At 44.8% G+C, this 20,092-nt stretch overlaps 1 protein-coding gene across 2 annotated transcripts in view; it reads right to left on the reverse strand.

Annotated features, from left to right (window-relative positions):
* Positions 1-1,668: 1,668 nt before the first annotated feature.
* GCNT4 (glucosaminyl (N-acetyl) transferase 4) overlaps positions 1,669-20,092 on the reverse strand; it is a 35,460-nt gene continuing 17,036 nt past the window's right edge. For both annotated transcript variants that reach the window (XM_063320747.1, XM_063320748.1), the window contains exon 3: positions 1,669-10,060. In XM_063320747.1, coding sequence (XP_063176817.1) covers positions 8,692-10,059 — 1,368 coding nt within the window. In that variant the 5' untranslated portion in view covers position 10,060 and the 3' untranslated portion in view covers positions 1,669-8,691. The remainder of the gene's footprint in view (positions 10,061-20,092) is intronic.

Consider the following 20,092-nt stretch of genomic DNA (forward strand, 5'->3'; position numbering starts at 1 on the left):
GATCAAACATAATCCTTGGCAATTTATTCCAAAGGAAAATTCCTTTGCTGAAAAAAGAGTTATAATTTTCATTTTATTGCTAATATCTGGCATCATGTTCCAGCCACTAGATCTCCATTATATTTCTGTCTGCTAGATTAAGCAATACCGTATTAGCTGATTTGTTCATTTTCTGCATTTATGGCCCGACATCAAGTTGTTTTTTTGCTTGGGGGTAAAAAAGGCAGGTATCTCCCTTTATGAGACATAACTTCTTTTTGGCTGCTTTCCCTTCCCTCTGGGTGTTATTTTACTTTTATCTGGTCAAGTCACTCATCCATAACTCAGTTTCCACTAAACATTCAGCACATGGTTCATTCGCATCAGCGGGGCCAACAGCAGCGATGAACAATGGCTCCATTGTGCCTTCCAGGACACCTCAGCAAGGAGACACACCTGGATTTGCTTTTCTGTACGTATCACAAAAATGAAGAACATGATCAAATGGCTGATCACCAACAACAGATTCAATAGAAAACAGAAGCAGGAGGATTTTGCAGGGGCGTTTACCCAGCAGCCAGAGGAAAAGAGAATGAATCCACTCTTAGAAATGCTTCAGGAACAATTTGTTTTGAAGCAATGTAGTCACCTGGGGTGGATTCTGCAGCTACACAGCCCCCCCAGGTTTGGCATTCCAGTCTTTAAACACACCCCCATCCCAACCTTGGAGACAAGAGAAGCTGCTGGGTGCCCTACCCTTCGACTGACAGCACTCTGGGGCTGCACCACTTTCTGACTCCGTGCAAAACTAGCCAAATCTTAACTGAACTGTCTGAGCAGGCACTTCCCTCATCCCTGTGCCTTGACTGGGTGCACAGACACAATCTTCTCACCGGTCTTGCCAGCTAACTCGACCTTGGGCATTCAGCTCAATTAACAGCACCCAAAAGAGGACCTGGATCCTCTCCCCTTCTATATATCCCAGCAGACACTGTGATCCCTGGAGCACAAAGGTTCACTGCCTCATCATGCTTCATCATGCCTCATCAGAGGACAAGGTACCAGCCACCAGGAGAACCAATACTCAGAGTCATCTCTCTCAGACACTGTGCAAAGTGCCACTTGTTTAATAGGAAACGTTTCAGTTTAATGATAAACTGTCTGTGAGCAACACCCAAACTTCACGCTACCATCAGCTAGCGTGGCAATTGTGGAAAGCCTCTGAGGCAGCTGAAACCCTTGTCAGATGGAGTTCATGTCACTCTACCCCTCAGCTGGATTGAACACCATGCAGAACTCAGCAGTTCAGTTGTTAAGAAATTTGAAGTCGATCTGTAAAAAAAAATCTGTCAAAACACCCCAACAAAACAGAAATAGTAGAATTATGACAGCAAAGTCTATTTTGATGAAATGGTCACCAAATACTCTTGCATTAAGCAAGTGAGTTCCTACCATAGATGCTCACAGAGCGTAACACGTTTCCTTAATGAAACTCAAACCTCCACTTTCTGCATCTGGTAGTCTGAAGGGGGCACATCTGTGCACGCCCGAGCCCAAGTGTTTTTTCTTGTTGGGATCCATCGCAGCCCAGCCCTTGTCTCCACTCTCTCCCAAGGCTGCAATATCGAAGCTCATCATCTGACATGTTTATCTACTCCAACAGCCTTAGAATGCTGCTAGGTAGCTACCCAAAAAGTTATTTCTAGAGCGGTGGGATGGAGGCCATATCTTCTGCCCCTTCTTCTGGTGACTGCAATGAGCAGTGCCCAACCAGGGGGAGAGCGCAGCCCCCAAGGCACTGGGGAAGGTGGCAATGGCACCCCAGTGCCAGCAGCAGCTCTGTGGTGTGCATGTCTGTGAGCAACTAAAATGAAAGCGACTCACTTCATGTAGACTGAAACGAAAACTCACAGGTAAGCACTCCAGGTAAATTTTTCTTTAATATCTCCACTTCTTGCTATTCCAATTTATGAAATGCCTCAGGTTTCTGAAACTGAATATGAAACTATACACTTAATGATCATAGAGAAGCAAAATGCTACAGCTACTTAATTTTAGGATGACTCAGTTCTTCATGTCTTCGGTTCTTTATTGCCTTATGACTTCAGAACCTGATTTGGCTCCCTTGGTTTCAAATGAGGACAAGGCATGCAGTGCAAGAAGACATACTGTGTCTGTTCCCAAAATATATGTACAGAGATTTTAAATAAATCTTCATTTAAGAAGAGAGAGAAGAGAGAATTTCACGATCCTTCAGCCAATGAAAACAACACAGATAATACAATTAGTTGGCTGGTCTTGAAAATTATAATGCTGACGTGCTCTAATGAAATGAAATACAGGCAGTGTTTGCTCTGCCGTCTGAGAGGGCTGACTCCAGATCCAGCTCATTTTCTGGAGGCAGCTCCATCCTCGGGAGGTTGTGTTGTCCGATTACTTGCGTGCCGATGGCCAGATGCTTTTCTGATTCTGCTCTACCCTAGAGGAAGTTTGGAATCTGAGGCCTGGCAAAGAAATAAATAGTTTAAACCTGCTCATGGATTCACAGGGTACCACTCTGATCTGCAAAGAAGAGGGATGAAGCTTTACCAATTGCAGGCATTCACATCCCAGTTGAGCAAAGCCTTGGAAATAGGAGTGCATTTTTAAGAACATTATTAACGATACAAAAGTCAGAGAAGTAACTCTCCAACTGGCTGCGACAACAGCTGCGTGTATTTTATCCCTGTTCAGGAATATTCTTATTTTATCCCTGTTGGGGGATAAAATTCATCATCCATTTTTTCAGTTACTTGAAATGACTTTTCCAAACCAACTGTTTGGTTTTTTTTTCCTTTTGGGTGATGTACATAATTTTATTCCTTTGGATGTATCTTCTTGACACAGCTTTTTTATATATAGCCTATACCAAGCAGAATTCAAGACAAGGGGAAGAAGTTAAGTTTGGCATTAGGAACAAAGGATACCTTTAATAATTTTTTCTTTAAATAATTGCCTAGTGATGGAACCTCATAACTGCTGTACCAGTTCAGGCCCAGGGTAGCTGAGAACATGCACATGTCTACTAAAGCCAATTAAATGGAAATTCAGCCATGCCACATGCTGATTGTATTAAGACCCCCTAGACTTCCTACAGGACAAAAAGAAAGTTATGGACTCCAAAGAAGCTTAGAGTAAATGATAAAATTTAAGAGTAGGTGATAAAATGTAACTGATATGGGTATCTGTAGGCCATAAAGAAGCTGGGACTGATGTATTAAAAGGTAAGAAACAACCGTAGGAAACAAAAGCAAGCATAACATTTCTTGGAGAAAATAAGCTGCTGCCTTTAATTCTGCCATTTCAAACCTCTGTAGGAGGAGGACTTCTACTTTTGTGCTAACTGAAAGGTCTTGCAATTCATCTTCAGCTAATTTTACCATGCATCAGATAAAAACGGACATACCACCTGTATTTTTGTCCTACTTCCCACGGCCTCTAGCAATTTAGCACTAGAATATTTGCATGTAGTTATTTCCAACTGTATGATTTCCAATTCTTACTATGTTTATGAATAAATAGTGACTTGAACCTCTACAGCATAAGATGCAGTTATTCTTATTTCCCAGCTGTTATGCTATAGCGGTACTAATGCCACCTGCAGTATCCCTGTATACTCTCTAATCTTCTCATCACCCCAGGTAAAGCTTAGACTTACCGTCCTTCCCGTCTCAGAGAACAAACTCAGGCAGAGAAAAGAGGCTCAGCAATAGAGAAGCTGCTGCCTTTAATTAAATCACAATGAAGTCTCTAATTGTAGCCCAGGGAAGAGTCTTTTAAATAAACTCATATGTGTTATAGCAAACACTTGAGATGCAAGGTGGAAGTCAGTCACTGTTTTTTCAAATTAGCACATCTTTAAATTGGTTTCTGCAAATAACACAGAAAGCATCATTAAAAACCATTGACCTGCCTTAAGCAAAAAAATTAGAGGGTCCTTCTTATGCCCACTCTGATGCAACCAGCCCAGTCTCCCGAGTCTTTTTGTAACACCCTAGTCAAGATTTTTCAGAGCATCTATTTTTTTACAAGAAGAGAAACTGATACAGGGTCCAGGCATTATTTCCTAACTGACCTTCATTTTCAAAATGTACTAACTCAAGTCTAGCTTACCTTGATCACACGTGGGAGCAGCGACCATGCTATATGCAAGGATTTCCACTTAAGCACATCTCTGCTAAGACATATACATGGCAGCTCTGTAGCAAGAAAATGTATTGTTCCTGTCTCCCTTTACAATATACCATCTGGTCCTTCCTATCTCTATTGAGAAAATGCCTCATCCAAAGTTTCATGGCTTTTGCTTTCTCCCTTTCCTAAGAAGGATTGGTACTATCAAGATTAGTATACTTCAGCCATAGAAAAATCAAAGAGCCTGGTAGTTGTGAAAAAACAGGACCAGATAAGAGTGTTGAACCATCAGCTTGAAATATCAAAAATACCACATTCTCACTAATAGATCGCATTGTTCTGAAGTATCATTTCTATGCGAGTGGAAATTATCACCATCAAGAACAACGCAAGTTCTGTAAAAACACAGAAAAAGAAACAGATATTATACCTGAACTGAAAATCAAGGTTACACTGTAAAAACACACTAGCGTGTCACATATACTCCACATTTTCTGCCCAAATACTGGTTTACTCATGTTTATACATTCTGATTCAAATGCCACAGTAATGACATAGCAGCCACAGAAATGCTCAACAGGCCAAGTCTGTTTAAATTACAATTACAGATTAGGTGTCTAGTTTCTAGTTCTTCCTTTCACATCCTTTTATTCCAATGTCAAAGAAAATATGTAGTGAGGCATTTATGTTTGTATATACTATCCTCCTGACTCCACGTCCAGCCTAATAAATTCATTAGCAAGACAAATTGTGCAAATGCTGTCTCTGCGTCTCTTTTGTTAAAGCTCATTATTTCCTTTTCTTCCTCACTTAACTTTTCCACGTTAGAAGGCATTCAGCATTTTCGCTGTTCTCAGCCACTAACAAAACGATGGGCTGGACCCGTGCACCAGCGCTGACAGCCAGGAGCAGCATCCTTCCTGAACGGGAAAAGCAGGTTAACTGATAGCCCAGGTGCTCCATGCAGCCAGCACAGGGCAGGGTGGACGAGAGAAAGCCAGCGTGGGGCTTCTTCAGCAGAACAAAGACAGAGAGAACCATCTAATACATGCAAATGCACGTGCATTTCAAGTCTGTGAAGCAACTTGCAAGAGGAATCTTTTTCAGGAAAAGTGAGGAAGGGGAAGAGACGAAGAGGAAAGGGATGTCTGAGGTTTACTAAGACCAAAAAAAAAAATAAATCCTTTTGAGAGCAGAATGGCAGACAACCGCCTATAATCTAAGTTCCAGCCCAAATAAAATTAATTTCGTATTTGCTTTGCCATAAACTAGGTTCAGCCACTTTTCTCACAGAGAGAAAGGTGTTTGCTGATCGTGGCTCCGGTCCATTTTCAGCAAAGACAGACATACCAGCATAAAGAACAAAGATGATGAAGTCAGAGGTAAATAATGAAGTTGTTACCTAGCCCCATAGTCTAATCACAAAACCATGATACAGGCGTCTACATTGTACATCTACATTGATGAATGCAAAGTGAAAAAGCAGAGAGGAAATTATTCAGAATTTAAGTAACTTATATTTTGGCCGTTCTTTTTCCTGGAAACATTGGAAAACTTTGCCCCAGAAGGCTGCAGAATCTTCCTTAGAGATCCACAAGACTCCCTGGGACAAGGTCCAAGAAACCCAGCCCAAATTTAGTGTCGATCCTGTCATAAGTGGGAGGCTGGGCCACATGATCTTCCAGCTTGAGTGATTTTTGTGAACTGCCTTTCTACAAGCTTGAAAAGCCTTTGAAATTACCTTCAAAAAACAGAAATATTTATAATTCATTAGAAAATCAGCACTTCATAAAGTTGCAACTATGCCTGTACAACTTGTACTTCTCCAGCTAGCAAAGGTACCACTGTAATGGGTGATGCTATTTCACCTTGTGCCATCTCCACATCCACTTCTTCACTACGTAGGAAGCATGAGCTGCCTTATTTCAAACTAGTTAAATTACAGGTATCATTCAACCCAATTCAGTTAAAGTAGCACAAAGTTGCATGTTGATTAAAATTATTTACTTCAGTTATGTTTAATGTGCTGGTGGATTATTTTTATAAATTTATGGTAGAGCAAAGCACTTAAATTCAACACAAATGGCGACGTGTGTAGATACATACATACAGGCAATTTAACTAAATAAAAAATTTTAAATATATCATTATATAATTAATTCAATATATCAATTATATCATCAACAATTCATGTGTACAGAAAGCTGTGTCTTGGCCCTCTGGGATCCCAACATCCTCTTTTATTAACCTTTTTCCATGTGGCAAGTCTACTTTATATACAAGTACTAATGTATGAGTATGTAAATACTGTCAATATTTCATTTTTTACAGTGTCTATAAATCACATCAAGTCAGAACAGCCTTGGGCAGACATGGCAAGTGACTGAAGTAAGCAACACACACCTTAAAAATAATCCCCATTTATTTCAGAAGCAGTACATCAAAGAGATACTTGACCTGTGTGTCCCCAGACTCCATAAATAGTTTGATAAGCAATTAGTGCTGTGCAATCAACCCAAAACATCCATAGGTTTTTGAAGTGCTTAGGAAGGTAATAGAACATCATTGCTCCCGTTTTACAGCTGGAACAAGTGAAACAGAAAACGCATAGGAAATCAGTGTCGTGAACGGGGAAAAAGGCCCACGACTCATGACACACAAATCCAATCTTAAGCCACAGATGACTTGACCATGACTAAATTTATAAACAATAACTGAGACCAAAAAATGACTTCGTTCTTTCAACTCAAATAAGAAACAAAGATTTCTCATGGGTACGAGACATGGTCATTATTGCAGTAATCTGTGGATCGATAAGACCAGATATCCCAAAGACACTCACGGGAAGATGCCCCTTAATAAAAGCCAGATGGGTAGAAAGAGGACAGCGAGCAAGCTTAGACCCCAAGCTGGAACCACCAAAACTGAATGTGTGGCAGAGCAACATTCCAGAGAAACCCCCAAAATGCCAGGAGGCATTTCTGAGTTGCAAGAATTTCTGCAGAGACCCCTGCACTAACAAACACTTCCCTCATGCTGTGGTCTGGAGAGCCCAGCTGCTAGGAGGCTTCTGGGCCACTTTGCTACCAGGAGGCCTGGCAAGGCCATGGGAAGCAGAGGCTGTTGGAGAAAAGTTGCTCTACAGTTGAACCAGGGCTTGACCAGGCACCCGTCAGCCAGGGATCATGGCGGTGCAAGGCCAAGAGACTTCCACAGAAAGCCATGTCTACACAGGGTCTTCATTTCTGCAATATGGCTATTCTTATGATTACTGCTCAATTTCGCATGTTTTGCATTTCAACATAGCACCACATTGCTGAACACTAATTGGAAATAGCACTTGTTATCCACCGTGTGTAGACGTACTGTCTCAAGAGGACTGGGATTTCACAGGAAGATATCTCTACAGGCAGAGATAGAAATGAAGATCAACCTCTTTTGGCATGGATGTCTACCCAAAGGGGCTGCAGAGACTGCCCTTAGGGCATGCTCATATACTGCCTCTGAAGAATAACAGTGCATAATTCTGTTTCAATCAACTACCACCGATTTCATAGGCGTGGCACAGAACCTGAGCACACACTTCACAGAAGGAGAAGCAACACACAGATGAGTGGGGAGAAGAAAACGACGCTTCAGACAATGCGTTATCTAAGGATCTTCTTTCCCTTATATCATCCAGTCATTTTCACATTGCAAAGATCATAGAATCATAGAATCATAGAATCATAGAATTGTTGAGGTTGGAAGGGACCTTTAAGATCATCGAGTCCAACCTTTAGCCTACCCTGACAAGAGCCACTTCTAAACCATGTCCCTCAGTGCCCCATCTACCCTTTTTTTAAACACCTCCAGAGATGGTGAATCCACCACCTCCCTGGGCAGCCTATTCCAATGTTTAATAACCCTTTCAGTGAAAAAATGTCTCCTAATATCTAATCTAAACCTCCCCTGACGTAACTTGAACCCGTTTCCCCTCGTCCTATCGCTTGTCACCAGGGAGAAGAGGATCCTTTTTAGCTCCCACAGACGGGAAGTTTGGGACTTCAGGTGAGGCCACATGGCTCATTTGGTGTCATGCTGATCTCTTGGTTTTTGTCTGTGAGCTGGGCACTTCCAGTTTTCCTGAGGTAGTAGATACAGAGGTCTTTGTTTCACACCTTTAAGAAAAACAAAAGTGAAGGGAAAGGGGACAGACAGAGGCGCTGGAGTTTCTCAGGAAAAGAGGCAAACACACTGGATGAAAAACATGTTTCTGAAATACTCCATTAGGACAGGCAGCACCAGCCTCCAAAAGCAAATCTCATCCTCTCAGAATCACCCTGAAGAACAATTACAAGATTACTGTGGCAAGTTACATACAGTCAATCAGGGAGGCATGACTTTTCATAAATAAAAGGGCAGGCACCCGACTCCCCAGGGCTCAACTTTATGCAGAACGGCTGTTTCGCTCACTAACATCCTGCAGCAGGTCAAGGCAGAGGAGCTGCAGGCGCTGTGCTGTAACAGTACACAGTGCTGACAGCAGGGAAGACCGTGCTGCTATAGCGAGGCATTCACAGAATTTACGTGCAGAAAGTATTCATCTGACGACAAATTTACCCACTCTTTCTGTTGTTCTGCCAGTTTTTCTGCCAAGCATTTTACCAGGACAGGGTCGACTTTGGAGTCAAACTTGTTGGCGAACCAGTGCCCGTAATTCAGAAGCCACCTTAGTTCTGCAGCCCCATAGATGCAGACGCTGCGAAGGTGGGTACCAGTGCAGGGAGGATACAAATGTTCTTCAAGGTAATTCCATTTCACCAGACGGGTTTTGCTTTGTAGGTCTGTTATGTCCTGGGCCGACCTTGGAACTTCCCCAGGGACCCCAGGAACACGTACAAGAGTGGCCCAAAAATGTTCATCCGGAGAGTATGTATCCCTTGACCACTCGAAAAAATCTTTTGCAAGAGAGCTTTCAAGGGTATATTGAATAAACGCTCGGCTTAAAACAAAATAGGCACTGCCTACAAATACCTCAATATTATGAGGTGGCGGATTCTTGGAAATGTTGGTTTTTACAGGCATCTGCATGTATTCATAAGGCACTTTCCTAAGTTCATAGTGATAAGTAAATCGTTCTCTTTTGCTACTGCTTGGTTTTATAGTTTCCAGCATGTTTCCTCCACGAAGTCTCTTCAGTTCAGCGACCAACTCAAAATTTGATCTCAAAGGGAAATCTTGGCCACACAAATTAATAACATACTTCCAGGGAACTGCAGAGTCCATCAAATCAGACAAACAATTTAAATCTGCTTGCAGCCGTGAAATATGTGCATAGTCCACTGTCTCCAATTTTGACGCAATGAAAATATTGGGGAAACATTTAGCTAGATTGTTCATAGCAGATTTGAAACTTTTTGCTGCTTTTTGGTCATAATGGATGCAGTAAATGTTTTGACGGCTGTATAGTGAATATATGAGCCTTTCTACCATTGCTGCATCTTTGTGAACAACCAAAGAATAGGCAATTGGAAAACTCTCCTCCTCTGGAGAAACAAGTTTTAGGTGGTATTTCCTAAGTGAATGATACACGTGGCAATCACTGGTGATTGCTACAATGTCTTCATCAGCTAAATCAATTATCTCTTTTTTTCTTATCTCTAAACTCTTGCCAATTTCATGAGGATCTTGTTCATATATAGATGAACAATTAATTTCGTACTGGAACTCATTTCTAAGGTAGGAATACCTGTTTCTAACATACGAAGAAGTGCTCAAGAAGTGCTCAACCAAATAAATGCCCTTAGAGGGAAAAAAGTGTCTTTCGACACGGAGGAGCTTCAGCAGTGCAATCAGCCACCCCGTAACACACAGGATCAGGATCTTCCTTTGTGAGGGACATTTGTAGGGACACTTGTGTCTCTTCATTCTGCAAGAAAACAGAGGCATGATGGCATTTTAAATCAGGAACAAAGCATCAGAGACAATTCCAGCTTTTAACAAAGACATGTGCACACCCGCCTGTCTGCAGCATAAACACCACCTCAGCAGGACGGCACTGGAAATCTGCGGTTTCTTCTCCATCGTCATGTTAATTCAGAGACAGATTTTACCACAATAATAGGCAAAGATTTCATTCCCCTGAATTAGCTGACTGAAGAGAATAAACCAACTCAGATTTCAGATGATTTCCAGCTAAACAAGAGTGTTGGAACAAGACTCCCACTGTTTATTTTCCAAACCTTTTTTTAATTTCTTATGAGTCACAAACTGCAGTACAGCAACCTCTGCATTGGCAGAAACATGACTGTCCTCTAAGTCAGTAGAAAGGATTGTTTATTTTCCTGTGTAACTCTAGGATATTCAATGGGAGCAGCAAGGGAATCTCTTGTAAGTCTACAAAGAACGTGTGCTTAATAGTAGATATTCAGAATTCAGTCAGAGCATCCTCACTGTCTCTAACACTGGGTTTGGCCCACGAAGGTATCAAAGAGCAAATTAATTTCCTTCCCATCCTCTCCCAACAGGGTCTGACAATCCCAAAGTCCTCCCTGTGTCCAGATCTATTCTGGAAAATACTGTTAACCTGCCCTGCAGAAAAAGACAGATGAAGACACAGCACTTCAATCCCCTGGAATGAGTACGTAATGTGTCCCTTTGAAGGCAGAAGGGGTAGTAGTGAGCAACAGCACATCTATCCTGTTCCCTACCGTGTGACACAACCTCGGATACAACTGTAAAAACACACACATGACAGGGTGTGTTTTATGCAGCAGGCTATTTAATAACATTCCTGTGTAGCAACTTAACAACTGAGGTATTACCACAATAAAAGCTAAATACAGTGATCCCCTCTCCACATAGCTTCGCTTTACCAGCTGAGTGCAAGCAGCGTTGTTGCAATGCCTGAATTAAAATTACACCAGAGTCCACATCCAGGTGCAGCATTAAATTTAGCTCTGCTTAGCTTAAACTAAGCTCTACTTTGTCCCCAGATAGAACTGCTCCCAATATTTTCCTTTGAGAAGGAGCTGTTCCAGAACACCTCAGACTGAATAAAATGGTGAGGCCACCAGAAGTGGCTCAGAGGTCTGCAGATCCCATGCATGCTTGTAAAATCAAGTATTGAGGTGTGCATGCAACACTTACTGCAAAGACTAACTCAGGCATCTTTAGCATTCCCACCAACCATTTCAATGAAGCTGCAGCTTCAGTTAAAACGCAGCCTGTCGAGGCAGAGCTGCTTCACTAGCCTGTTCTGATTTTCCCCTTCCCTGTGCATCTTTATCCTTGATATTTCTCTTCTAGGGGCAACAGAAAGAAGAAGGAAATGCCATCTCCTTGTTTCCCCTGGGGGTGACAGGTATAGACCGGGGAAGGGAGAAGGGTAAACCAACATGTACCTATTTTGTAGAAGCCAGAGCTCAGCAGTTCTCTGCAGGTTTTACAAACAGCCTCCAGGTACACTAAGAAACAACGAGAAAAAGCAGATCTATCTCCCGATGAAGCCAAAAATCCCACCTTCCCCCTTAGCCAGCAGGTGCTTTCCTTCTCTTCTCCAAACTAATCCCAGCTCAATGTCTAATCCAGGTGTCCCCTTTACCTACTTCCTTCCTGTACCTATGTTCCTGGAGAAAAGTGTCCTCAAAAGCCTCTCCTAACCAAAGCCAGGTTTCCAGCCATGTGACAGAAGCCCTGTGGAGGGGAACACAGCTAACTTGCCCCCGTTTTTCCTTTGGAGGGAGAAGACCCGTGTGGTGCGCTCTCCCTGTGAAGCCCGTCCAGTGCCTCTGCCCAGCGGTCTCCCTGGCTACCAAGGAAAACCCCTACCTCTGCTGGCTGAACAGGGATTGCCTCAACCAGGGAACCAATCTTCCCTTCCTCTCTACCTTCTTCAAAAAGGCAAAAGAGAGCCTGGACAAAGAAGAAGGAGGGGGCAAACAGCATATCCTCCACTGCTCCAAACCTCCTCTACCTATGGTAGATCTGACCGGCTTCTACCCAGAGCCAAACATTCTGTTTCTAGGCAAGCCAACAAAAAAGCCATTGTGCCGCGCTTCCCTGCCTGAAACTAGCAATCTAGACCACTGGAGCCTGGTGCGGTCTGGAGTTAGACCAGGATGTGCAAGAAATCACCTGGACAGCACTGAGGACTCCCTCTTTGCAGCTGATAAGCAAAGGATCCACACTCAGCTGCCTCAACATTCCTGTGGTTTTCAGCACTGCCAACCACAAGACACTATTGTGCCATATAAAGAGGTCATAGAAATCCAGAAGACTGTGGTGACATGGTTCAAATTCCCTGTGGAGGAAGGAATTAAGGAGCACTCATGAGAAACCTCAGCTCCTCCACCAAATGGAGGATCTCTCCCTGCTCCTGGCCAGCATCTGGTCAGATGAGAGCATCAGGAGCCAGCAACTATATCCACAGCCCCATCTGTTTGTTTGTTGATTTTTGGGTTGGTTTGGTTTTTATAACACACACTATATCACCACAATGGTCCAGACAGAATCAGGCCACACGTGACCTCAACCACCCTTAAGCACTCTAACATCTCTCCAGCAGTGCGGTTCACCACCACTAATATCCCACTGTCCCTCCTGCTCCATCCTTATCACATTAAATTCATACTCTCTTGTTGTTACCTCCAATGCACCCCACAGCCAGGCTCGGTATATCTGTACGAGGGAACAGCTTTGCTCTTTAAGCACTAATCATTTGCCTCTAACCAGGATGAAGTCAGTGTCTGCAAAAGACCGGGATTTCTTAAGGAACAGTGCGAGACCAGTGAATGAAATCCCTTGGGACAGAAGGGCCACCACAAATCTCATCAGGTTTTGATTCAAGCGCAAAACTCCTATTTCTTTCCACACGCAGCACTCAGGCATAGCAGTATACTGTACACGCAGTCCTCTCTGGAGGAGGAGGGAACAAACAACACGTGACAGATAGGAACAGGGACCTAGAGCCACCTGAAGCACCTACCTGGGGTAGCACAGACCAGATGCTACCTCCAGTTATCTTCCTCACGAGTATTTTTTTCTTGGGTGCGACCATACAATACACAGGATCAACGTTCCACCTTTTGCACAAAGATTTTGTACTCGGAAAGGAGCTTGGCATTGCCATCTTGCCTTGTTTGGTGAAATGTTTGCACTTTCTCCTCTACACGCGAGAAAACTCCTGAGGAAATTAATGGAGGCTGATCTCACCTTGTGACAAACACACATGGCACAGCTGGTCTATATACACACATACACAGCAACTAACCCGGTCAGGGCTCTTACTGGCTGGGATGCAAGGTACTGAACAATTCGGAGAAGCTAAATGGGTGTTTTCATTTTTCCTTTGCATATGTAAAGCAAGGGATGTTCAAAGAAAATAGACATGCAACAAATACAAGGGAAACACATTTGTGTTGTGTAACAAAGAAAACACATGTTCTTACACAACACACAATTATGGCCTGTCATAAGGTACTGTAAAGACCATGAGCTCAGCAGGATTCAAGAAGGAATTAGGCAATCAGCTGCCTATTGAGAGTTTCCAGACTTACCTTTGCCAATACGTAAATATGGACAAAAAGCTGAATTCCCTGGAACCATGACATCAGGCAATTGCCAGCTGCCAAGACTTCTGTCAGGAAATTTTTAACAATAAAAGCATTTCTTGTGACCATCACTCTTCTCTCTGAATATGCTCTTATCTACTGCTGGATCAGAAGAGGGATTGCTAGTTAGATTCATGACGACAATATTTGTACTGCACCCAGTAAACGGCTGGGTTTTCTGCTGGTGTATTTCACTGCCTTTTTTTTTTGGTATTTTCCTCCCTGCAAGAAGCTGCTGTGGGCAGCTTTACACCTTCAAACACTTAAAATCATTTTGATTTCTGCAACTGTGCAAGCTGCACAATGTCACAAAAGGAGGAATAAGGTGGTGTGAGAATTTCACACCCTCCTGAAAAAGTCCGGCCGCTCGCTGAACGCTGCGTTGGCCTTAGTCAGCGGAATAAACCCTCCCGAGAGGACTGAGCCACGCCGCTCTCAAATTGAAACTCTCTGTCCTTGCCTCCAAGGCACTCTCCAGCCAGGCTCTGCTGTCTGTGTCTGCCTCAGGCAATGATGCTGGGCTTGCAGCAGGACCAGAAAATACATGGCATTCTCCAAGCAGGCAGTGGAGCTCCGGCGCTTCCTCCGTGCTTCAATCCAGTGCACAACCTCTGGTCTTTCGCGAGGCTGCAGAATTCTTCTGCAGCTCTCCTGCGGCTCATGCAACACTCATAAAACTTTTTCCCCTGTGTACTGAAAGCGTTAAAAGTTATGAACTGAGCTATGGCCAGCTAAAGGAAGTGCTGGTAAGGAAAGCCAAGCTGGAGGCAAGAGCGTGCTAGAAAATACACGTTAAGGACATACACTAGAATTAGACCTTGGTTTCTAGCACGTTGCAGCAACTGGTGAAGAGAGAGAGAACATCAAAATAAGAACGAAGGAAATAACACTCATTTGTCTATAGACAGTCATATACCTATTTTTGGTAACACAGCAAAGTGAAGCATGGTCTGATCACATGGAAAAATCTGTAAAGACCTGTTGCCTCAATAGTCACTTCCAGCTGCTATCAGCCAGATGTGCAGAAGTTTACCTTCCTGAGAAATATTGTTGCTCCTGCTTGCAAACTACTGAATCTTTTTGTGTCAATCTGTAAGCATAAACCAACAGCCAGTGAAGCTGCACAGTACCCAAAAAGTGTGCAAAACCCTACAGTGGGCGCATCACAAACATGAAAAGCAGCGTTTGCACCTGTACATTATCCATAGGCAACCTGCTTGGGTAAATCACCCAAGCTCGTACTGGAACACTGTCATAGGGGTAAAAGTAAAGTGCACCTATTAGGGCCAGAGAAACAAATTGAACCAGTGGCTATTTCTCCTGGCTTTTACAATACAGATTACCATAACGACACAGAAATGTTGAATTTCTACTGAGAGACTGTAATTGCTTGAAATGTTAAATGCTCGCAAGATGAAACCAAAGGAAAGGCTAATTAAAGGTAAATTATAGCCTGCTTTTAGGATTCTTTTTGGAAGGAGGAAAAAAAAAAAGTACTAGAACAATTCCAATTCTAGCTGCACTGACTCCTAACATTTCTACACACAGCCCCGTGGGCTTCCCTAACTATGCCTTTGGGGCATGGCGAGTCTGGATCTGTCGTGAGCAAAGACTGCAGCACATCACGCAGGTACCCGACCGGGTGCCTCTCCATCAGAAGGAAGCAACACCCGCAGCGCCCCACTCCTCCCCTCTCCTTCCCACAACGACCCCGGTGCAGCCTGGGCTCCGGGACTCTGCTCTTGGGTGCTGGCAGGGGGACAGGAAAGGATTCAGCATGAGAGCACAACCGCTGGCCAGGACTTTCTCCCGTGCTTGTCCTTCCCCATCCCATCCCTCCAGCAGTCACCCTGACTCCTGCAAACAGGAACAGGGGAGAATTAGCACAGCCGAGCACTCGAGGAGGCCAGAACTCCTGAGACTTCATTGGGCATAGGACTTCTCTGTCCAGATCCTCCATGAGTTATACAGCCCTTTCACGAACACTGGCTCCCAGGGAAAATCCTCCTCCCCTCTCTCGGCACCACACTTTTGCTAAACCTCCCAGATTTCACACTCTCCATGTTGGCCGGGAACAAGCCCTTGCATTTGTATGAATCTGATTAACAGACCCATTATCAATTTGTTAAACGAAAGCTTAATCCATGGTAACTCATCTGAAGATTTCCATTGGAGAAATCTGCATTTCCCTTGCCGCTAGCACCATAATGCAAAACACAAAAAAAAATTTTACAAAAATCTGGGAAGTGGCTCTCCCTTCACAACTGCTGCTCGCATTCAGAGAAGATGGACAAAGGCAAAGCATCCACCCCCCAAGCACTGACTACAGCTCTTAGCCTCTCAAAGATCATGTCCTCAGCTGCATTGAAGGGTTTTTTTTATTTTATTTATGAAGCCACGCACACCACTCAGGATTCAATCATGAAATGAAAATGGGTCAAGTTGCTGGGAAGAGGGGGAAATCCTCTCCCAGGTGCTTGGGCTTCAGGTGGGAGCGCAGCGCGGTGGCTGGGGAGCGGTCCAGCTAAAAGCTTACACTGCAGGCATTAATTATAACTCTTCTGATTGACAGCAAGGCTGCAGTGTGCCTTCTGCGACACTGAAATTTAAAAGGCGAGCCCTGAGAAGGGTTAAGCAAGTGTCAGGTGTGCTGCTAACACCAGATGCAACCTCCTCAGAAAACCCTGAATGTCCTGCTCTGTAAGCCTTGTGAACAACCCGGTGCTTTTGCATTTCACTGGCACTCCCAAAAAATATGCACATTGCCTCAAGTCAATATATTTCTGTAAAACTCAAAAGCAACATTTCCTATTTGAGGTTCTTTTCTTTGAACTGAACTGAAAAAAATCCTAAAAGAAATCCAATTTTGAGCAGGCACAAAGTGTCGGAGATGGCAACAATCCACATTTTGGCTTGTTTTGCAGTTTAGCTTTTTTGTTTTGTCAAAATTAAACTGGATTAGAGCAATGTTTGCTTCTTCATTTGCATTTCTCATAATAAAAAAAGACGTTCTCTTCTGCAAAAATTTGTAAAATGTAGCAGTGGCAATCCTGGCCTCCAAGGCAGAGCTTAAGAGGGAGTGATGATCTGCCTGCCTAAAAAGATCTTCTGCAGTTTCACCTGAATACTGTGTAATTTTTGTTGCATTCTGATCTAACACACTGGCTAAGGCCACTGTGCACTACAACCGAGGTAGCAAGGTCATTGCAAGTGAAGCTTGTAACTCTCCTACAGTATTGTCCTGGTTCCGGTGGGGATAGGGTTAATTTTCCCTGGTATTCCATGCCATGTGAGCCACGCCCACCCTGAGCTGCCGGGGGAGGGGGCAGGAAGTTGCTGCTTAAAAGCGGGCTGGGGCGTCCCGGGTCCGGCCGGTCGGCGAGCGGCGGTTCCGTAATCGCGTTTGTATATTCCCCTATCCGTGTTGTTATTGTTGTTGTTTGCCTGTTCCCTTTGCTGTCCTGTTAAACTGCCTTTGTCCCAACCCAAGAGTCTTGCCTTTTCTTACGATCCTTCCTGTATTAGGAAGGCGCGAGCGAGCGGCACGTGGTTCTTTGTTGCCGTCTGAGGCTAAACCACGACAGTCCTTTTTGGCACCCAACGTGGGGCTCGAAGGGTTGAGATAACGACAGAATCCAACTAGAACGTGGAAAAAACGGTTTTGGTTTTTTTTTTTTTTTCTTGTATACATTTGTTTTATTAGGTAAGTAGTCACTGGTCATTATGTTGCTTAGTTTGTTCTCATGGCTGTGTTACATAAATTCCTATATGGCTTATGTACTCCCTGCGATGCTGTTTACCATGTCTGGAAGAGGGATGAGGATTATCATTCTGCTGTCCTGTGCGATATCTGTTTATGATATGATAACATCACTGTTCAGACGGCTATTTTGGGGTGTTTATGTGGTTTTGTTGTCCTGTCCGTACATTGGACACTGTCTCTCAGAATTTGTTAATAGTTTCCCCAGCTCTTTTGCCTCCCTTTTCTCCTTCGGGTCAGGTATGACAGCTTTTGAGAATCTTGAATATCCTTGGGATACTCAAACTAGTGTGTTCCTAGTGCTATGTCTCCTGAATACGTTCCAGGTCTTGTTTAAGGTTAAGCAACTATTTAAGACTACCACCCGGAGATCTGCTCCGAGGCTGGATAGTCAGGGGTGGCATGGCATGTGGGAGAGCATGGGCAGGTACCTAGAGAACTACTCACCTCCAATGGTCTGGGACTTCACCCCTGAACAATTACAGGACCCTGATAAAGTGGTAGAATATTTGAAGGGAAAATGCTGTGGCTATTCTAGAGAGGCACAACTCACCGCGCTGTGCTGGGCCCTGGCCAGTATCTACCAGGCACTGCTCAGAATTATGCAGCACCCTCAAGGGGAAGAGATGGAAACCAGACCGGCGGCCCCTGCGGCTGCTGCAGCCCCTGCGGCGGCCCCTGCGGCTGCTGCAGCCCCTGCGGCGGACACTGCGGCTACTGCAACCCCTGCGGCAGACAATGCGGCTACTGCAACCCCCGTGGTAGCCACTGCCACTGAACCAGGGAACCAACCCGTGCCGGTATCAGTTGCCCCCATACAGAAGAAGAAGTACACAAAGAAATCAGTTCGCTTAGTAAGAGATGATGATGAACCAGGGCCATCACGAGAGCAGGAGGAAGAGGCAGAACCAGAGATAATTACTCGATCCCTATCCTTGAGTGAGCTGCGGGATATGCGAAAAGATTTCAGCCGACTTTCAGGCGAGCACATTGTCACCTGGCTGCTCCGGTGCTGGGATAATGGGGCCAGTAGCCTGGAATTAGAGGGTAGGGAGGCCAGGCAGCTGGGATCCCTGTCTAGGGAAGGCGGCATTGACAAGGCGATTGGGAAAAAGACCCAAGCCCTCAGCCTCTGGAAACGACTCCTGTTAGGCGTGAGGGAGAGGTACCCCTTCAGTGAGGATGTTGTATGTCAGCCAAGCAAGTGGACTACCATGGAAAGAGGTATCCAGTACCTGAGAGAATTAGCCGTGCGGGAGATGATTTATTATGACTTGGACAATGCCGACTTACCCACAGACCCTGATGAGGTGCGATGCACAAGGCCCATGTGGCGGAAGTTTGTACGAAGCGCACCATCGTCATATGCCAACTCCCTGGCAGTAATGGAATGGAAAGGTGAAGAGGGACCAACGGTGGATGAGGTAGCTGGCCGGCTCCGGAGATATGAAGAAAGTCTCTCTTCCCCCCTTGTCTCAGCTGTGGAGAAACTGTCGCGGAAGGTCCAGCAACTTGAAGAGAATATGTTCTACTCCCCACCTGCACGGGCCAGCGTCTCAGCTATTAGAAGTAGGCATTTCCCCACTCAAGAGAGAGAGTACAGAGGGTACACACCACGAGGCACCCTGTGGTTCTACCTGCAGGACCACGGAGAGGACATGAGGAAGTGGGATGGACGACCTACTTCGATCCTGCGGACACGGGTACAGGAGTTGCAAGGAAGGACAACCACAAAAGGGGATCCCTCCAGGAAAAGTGCCGCCCCAGTTTCCAGTGGGCCGTTCCCCAGACAAAGCAGAAGGCCTGATCTTGCTTCTGATCCTCTTGAAGGAACTTCCAAGTCATTTATGCAAGAAGTGAGTAATGGATACTATGACGAGTATTAGGGGGGCCCTGCCTCCGGCCACGTGGAGGAAAGGGACAACCGGGTTTATTGGACGGTGTGGATTCGATGGCCTGGCACATCAGACCCACAGGAGTATAAGGCTCTAGTGGACACGGGTGCGCAGTGTACCCTAATACCATCAAGCTATAGAGGGGCAGAACCCATTTGTATTTCTGGAGTGACAGGGGGATCCCAAGAGTTGACTGTACTGGAGGCAGAAGTGAGCCTAACTGGGAATGAGTGGCAAAAGCATCCCATTGTGACTGGCCCAGAGGCTCCATGCATTCTTGGTATAGATTACCTCAGGAGAGGGTATTTTAAGGACCCAAAAGGGTACCGCTGGGCCTTTGGCATAGCTGCTTTGGAGACAGAGGAAGTTAAACAGTTGTCTGCCTTGCCTGGTCTCTCGGAGGATTCTTCTGTTGTGGGGTTGTTGAGGGTCAAAGAACAACAGGTGCCGATTGCTACCGCAACGGTGCATCGGCGGCAGTATCGCACTAACCGAGACTCTCTGATTCCCATCCATGAGCTGATTCGTCAACTAGAGGTTCAAGGAGTGATCAGCAAGACTCGCTCCCCCTTTAACAGTCCCATATGGCCGGTGCGAAAATCTAATGGAGAGTGGAGGCTAACTGTAGACTATCGTGGTCTGAATGAAGTCACGCCACTGCTGAGTGCTGCCGTGCCGGACATGCTAGAACTCCA

The sequence above is a fragment of the Chroicocephalus ridibundus genome, chromosome Z, assembly GCF_963924245.1.
Source record: "Chroicocephalus ridibundus chromosome Z, bChrRid1.1, whole genome shotgun sequence".
Taxonomy (NCBI): domain Eukaryota; kingdom Metazoa; phylum Chordata; class Aves; order Charadriiformes; family Laridae; genus Chroicocephalus; species Chroicocephalus ridibundus.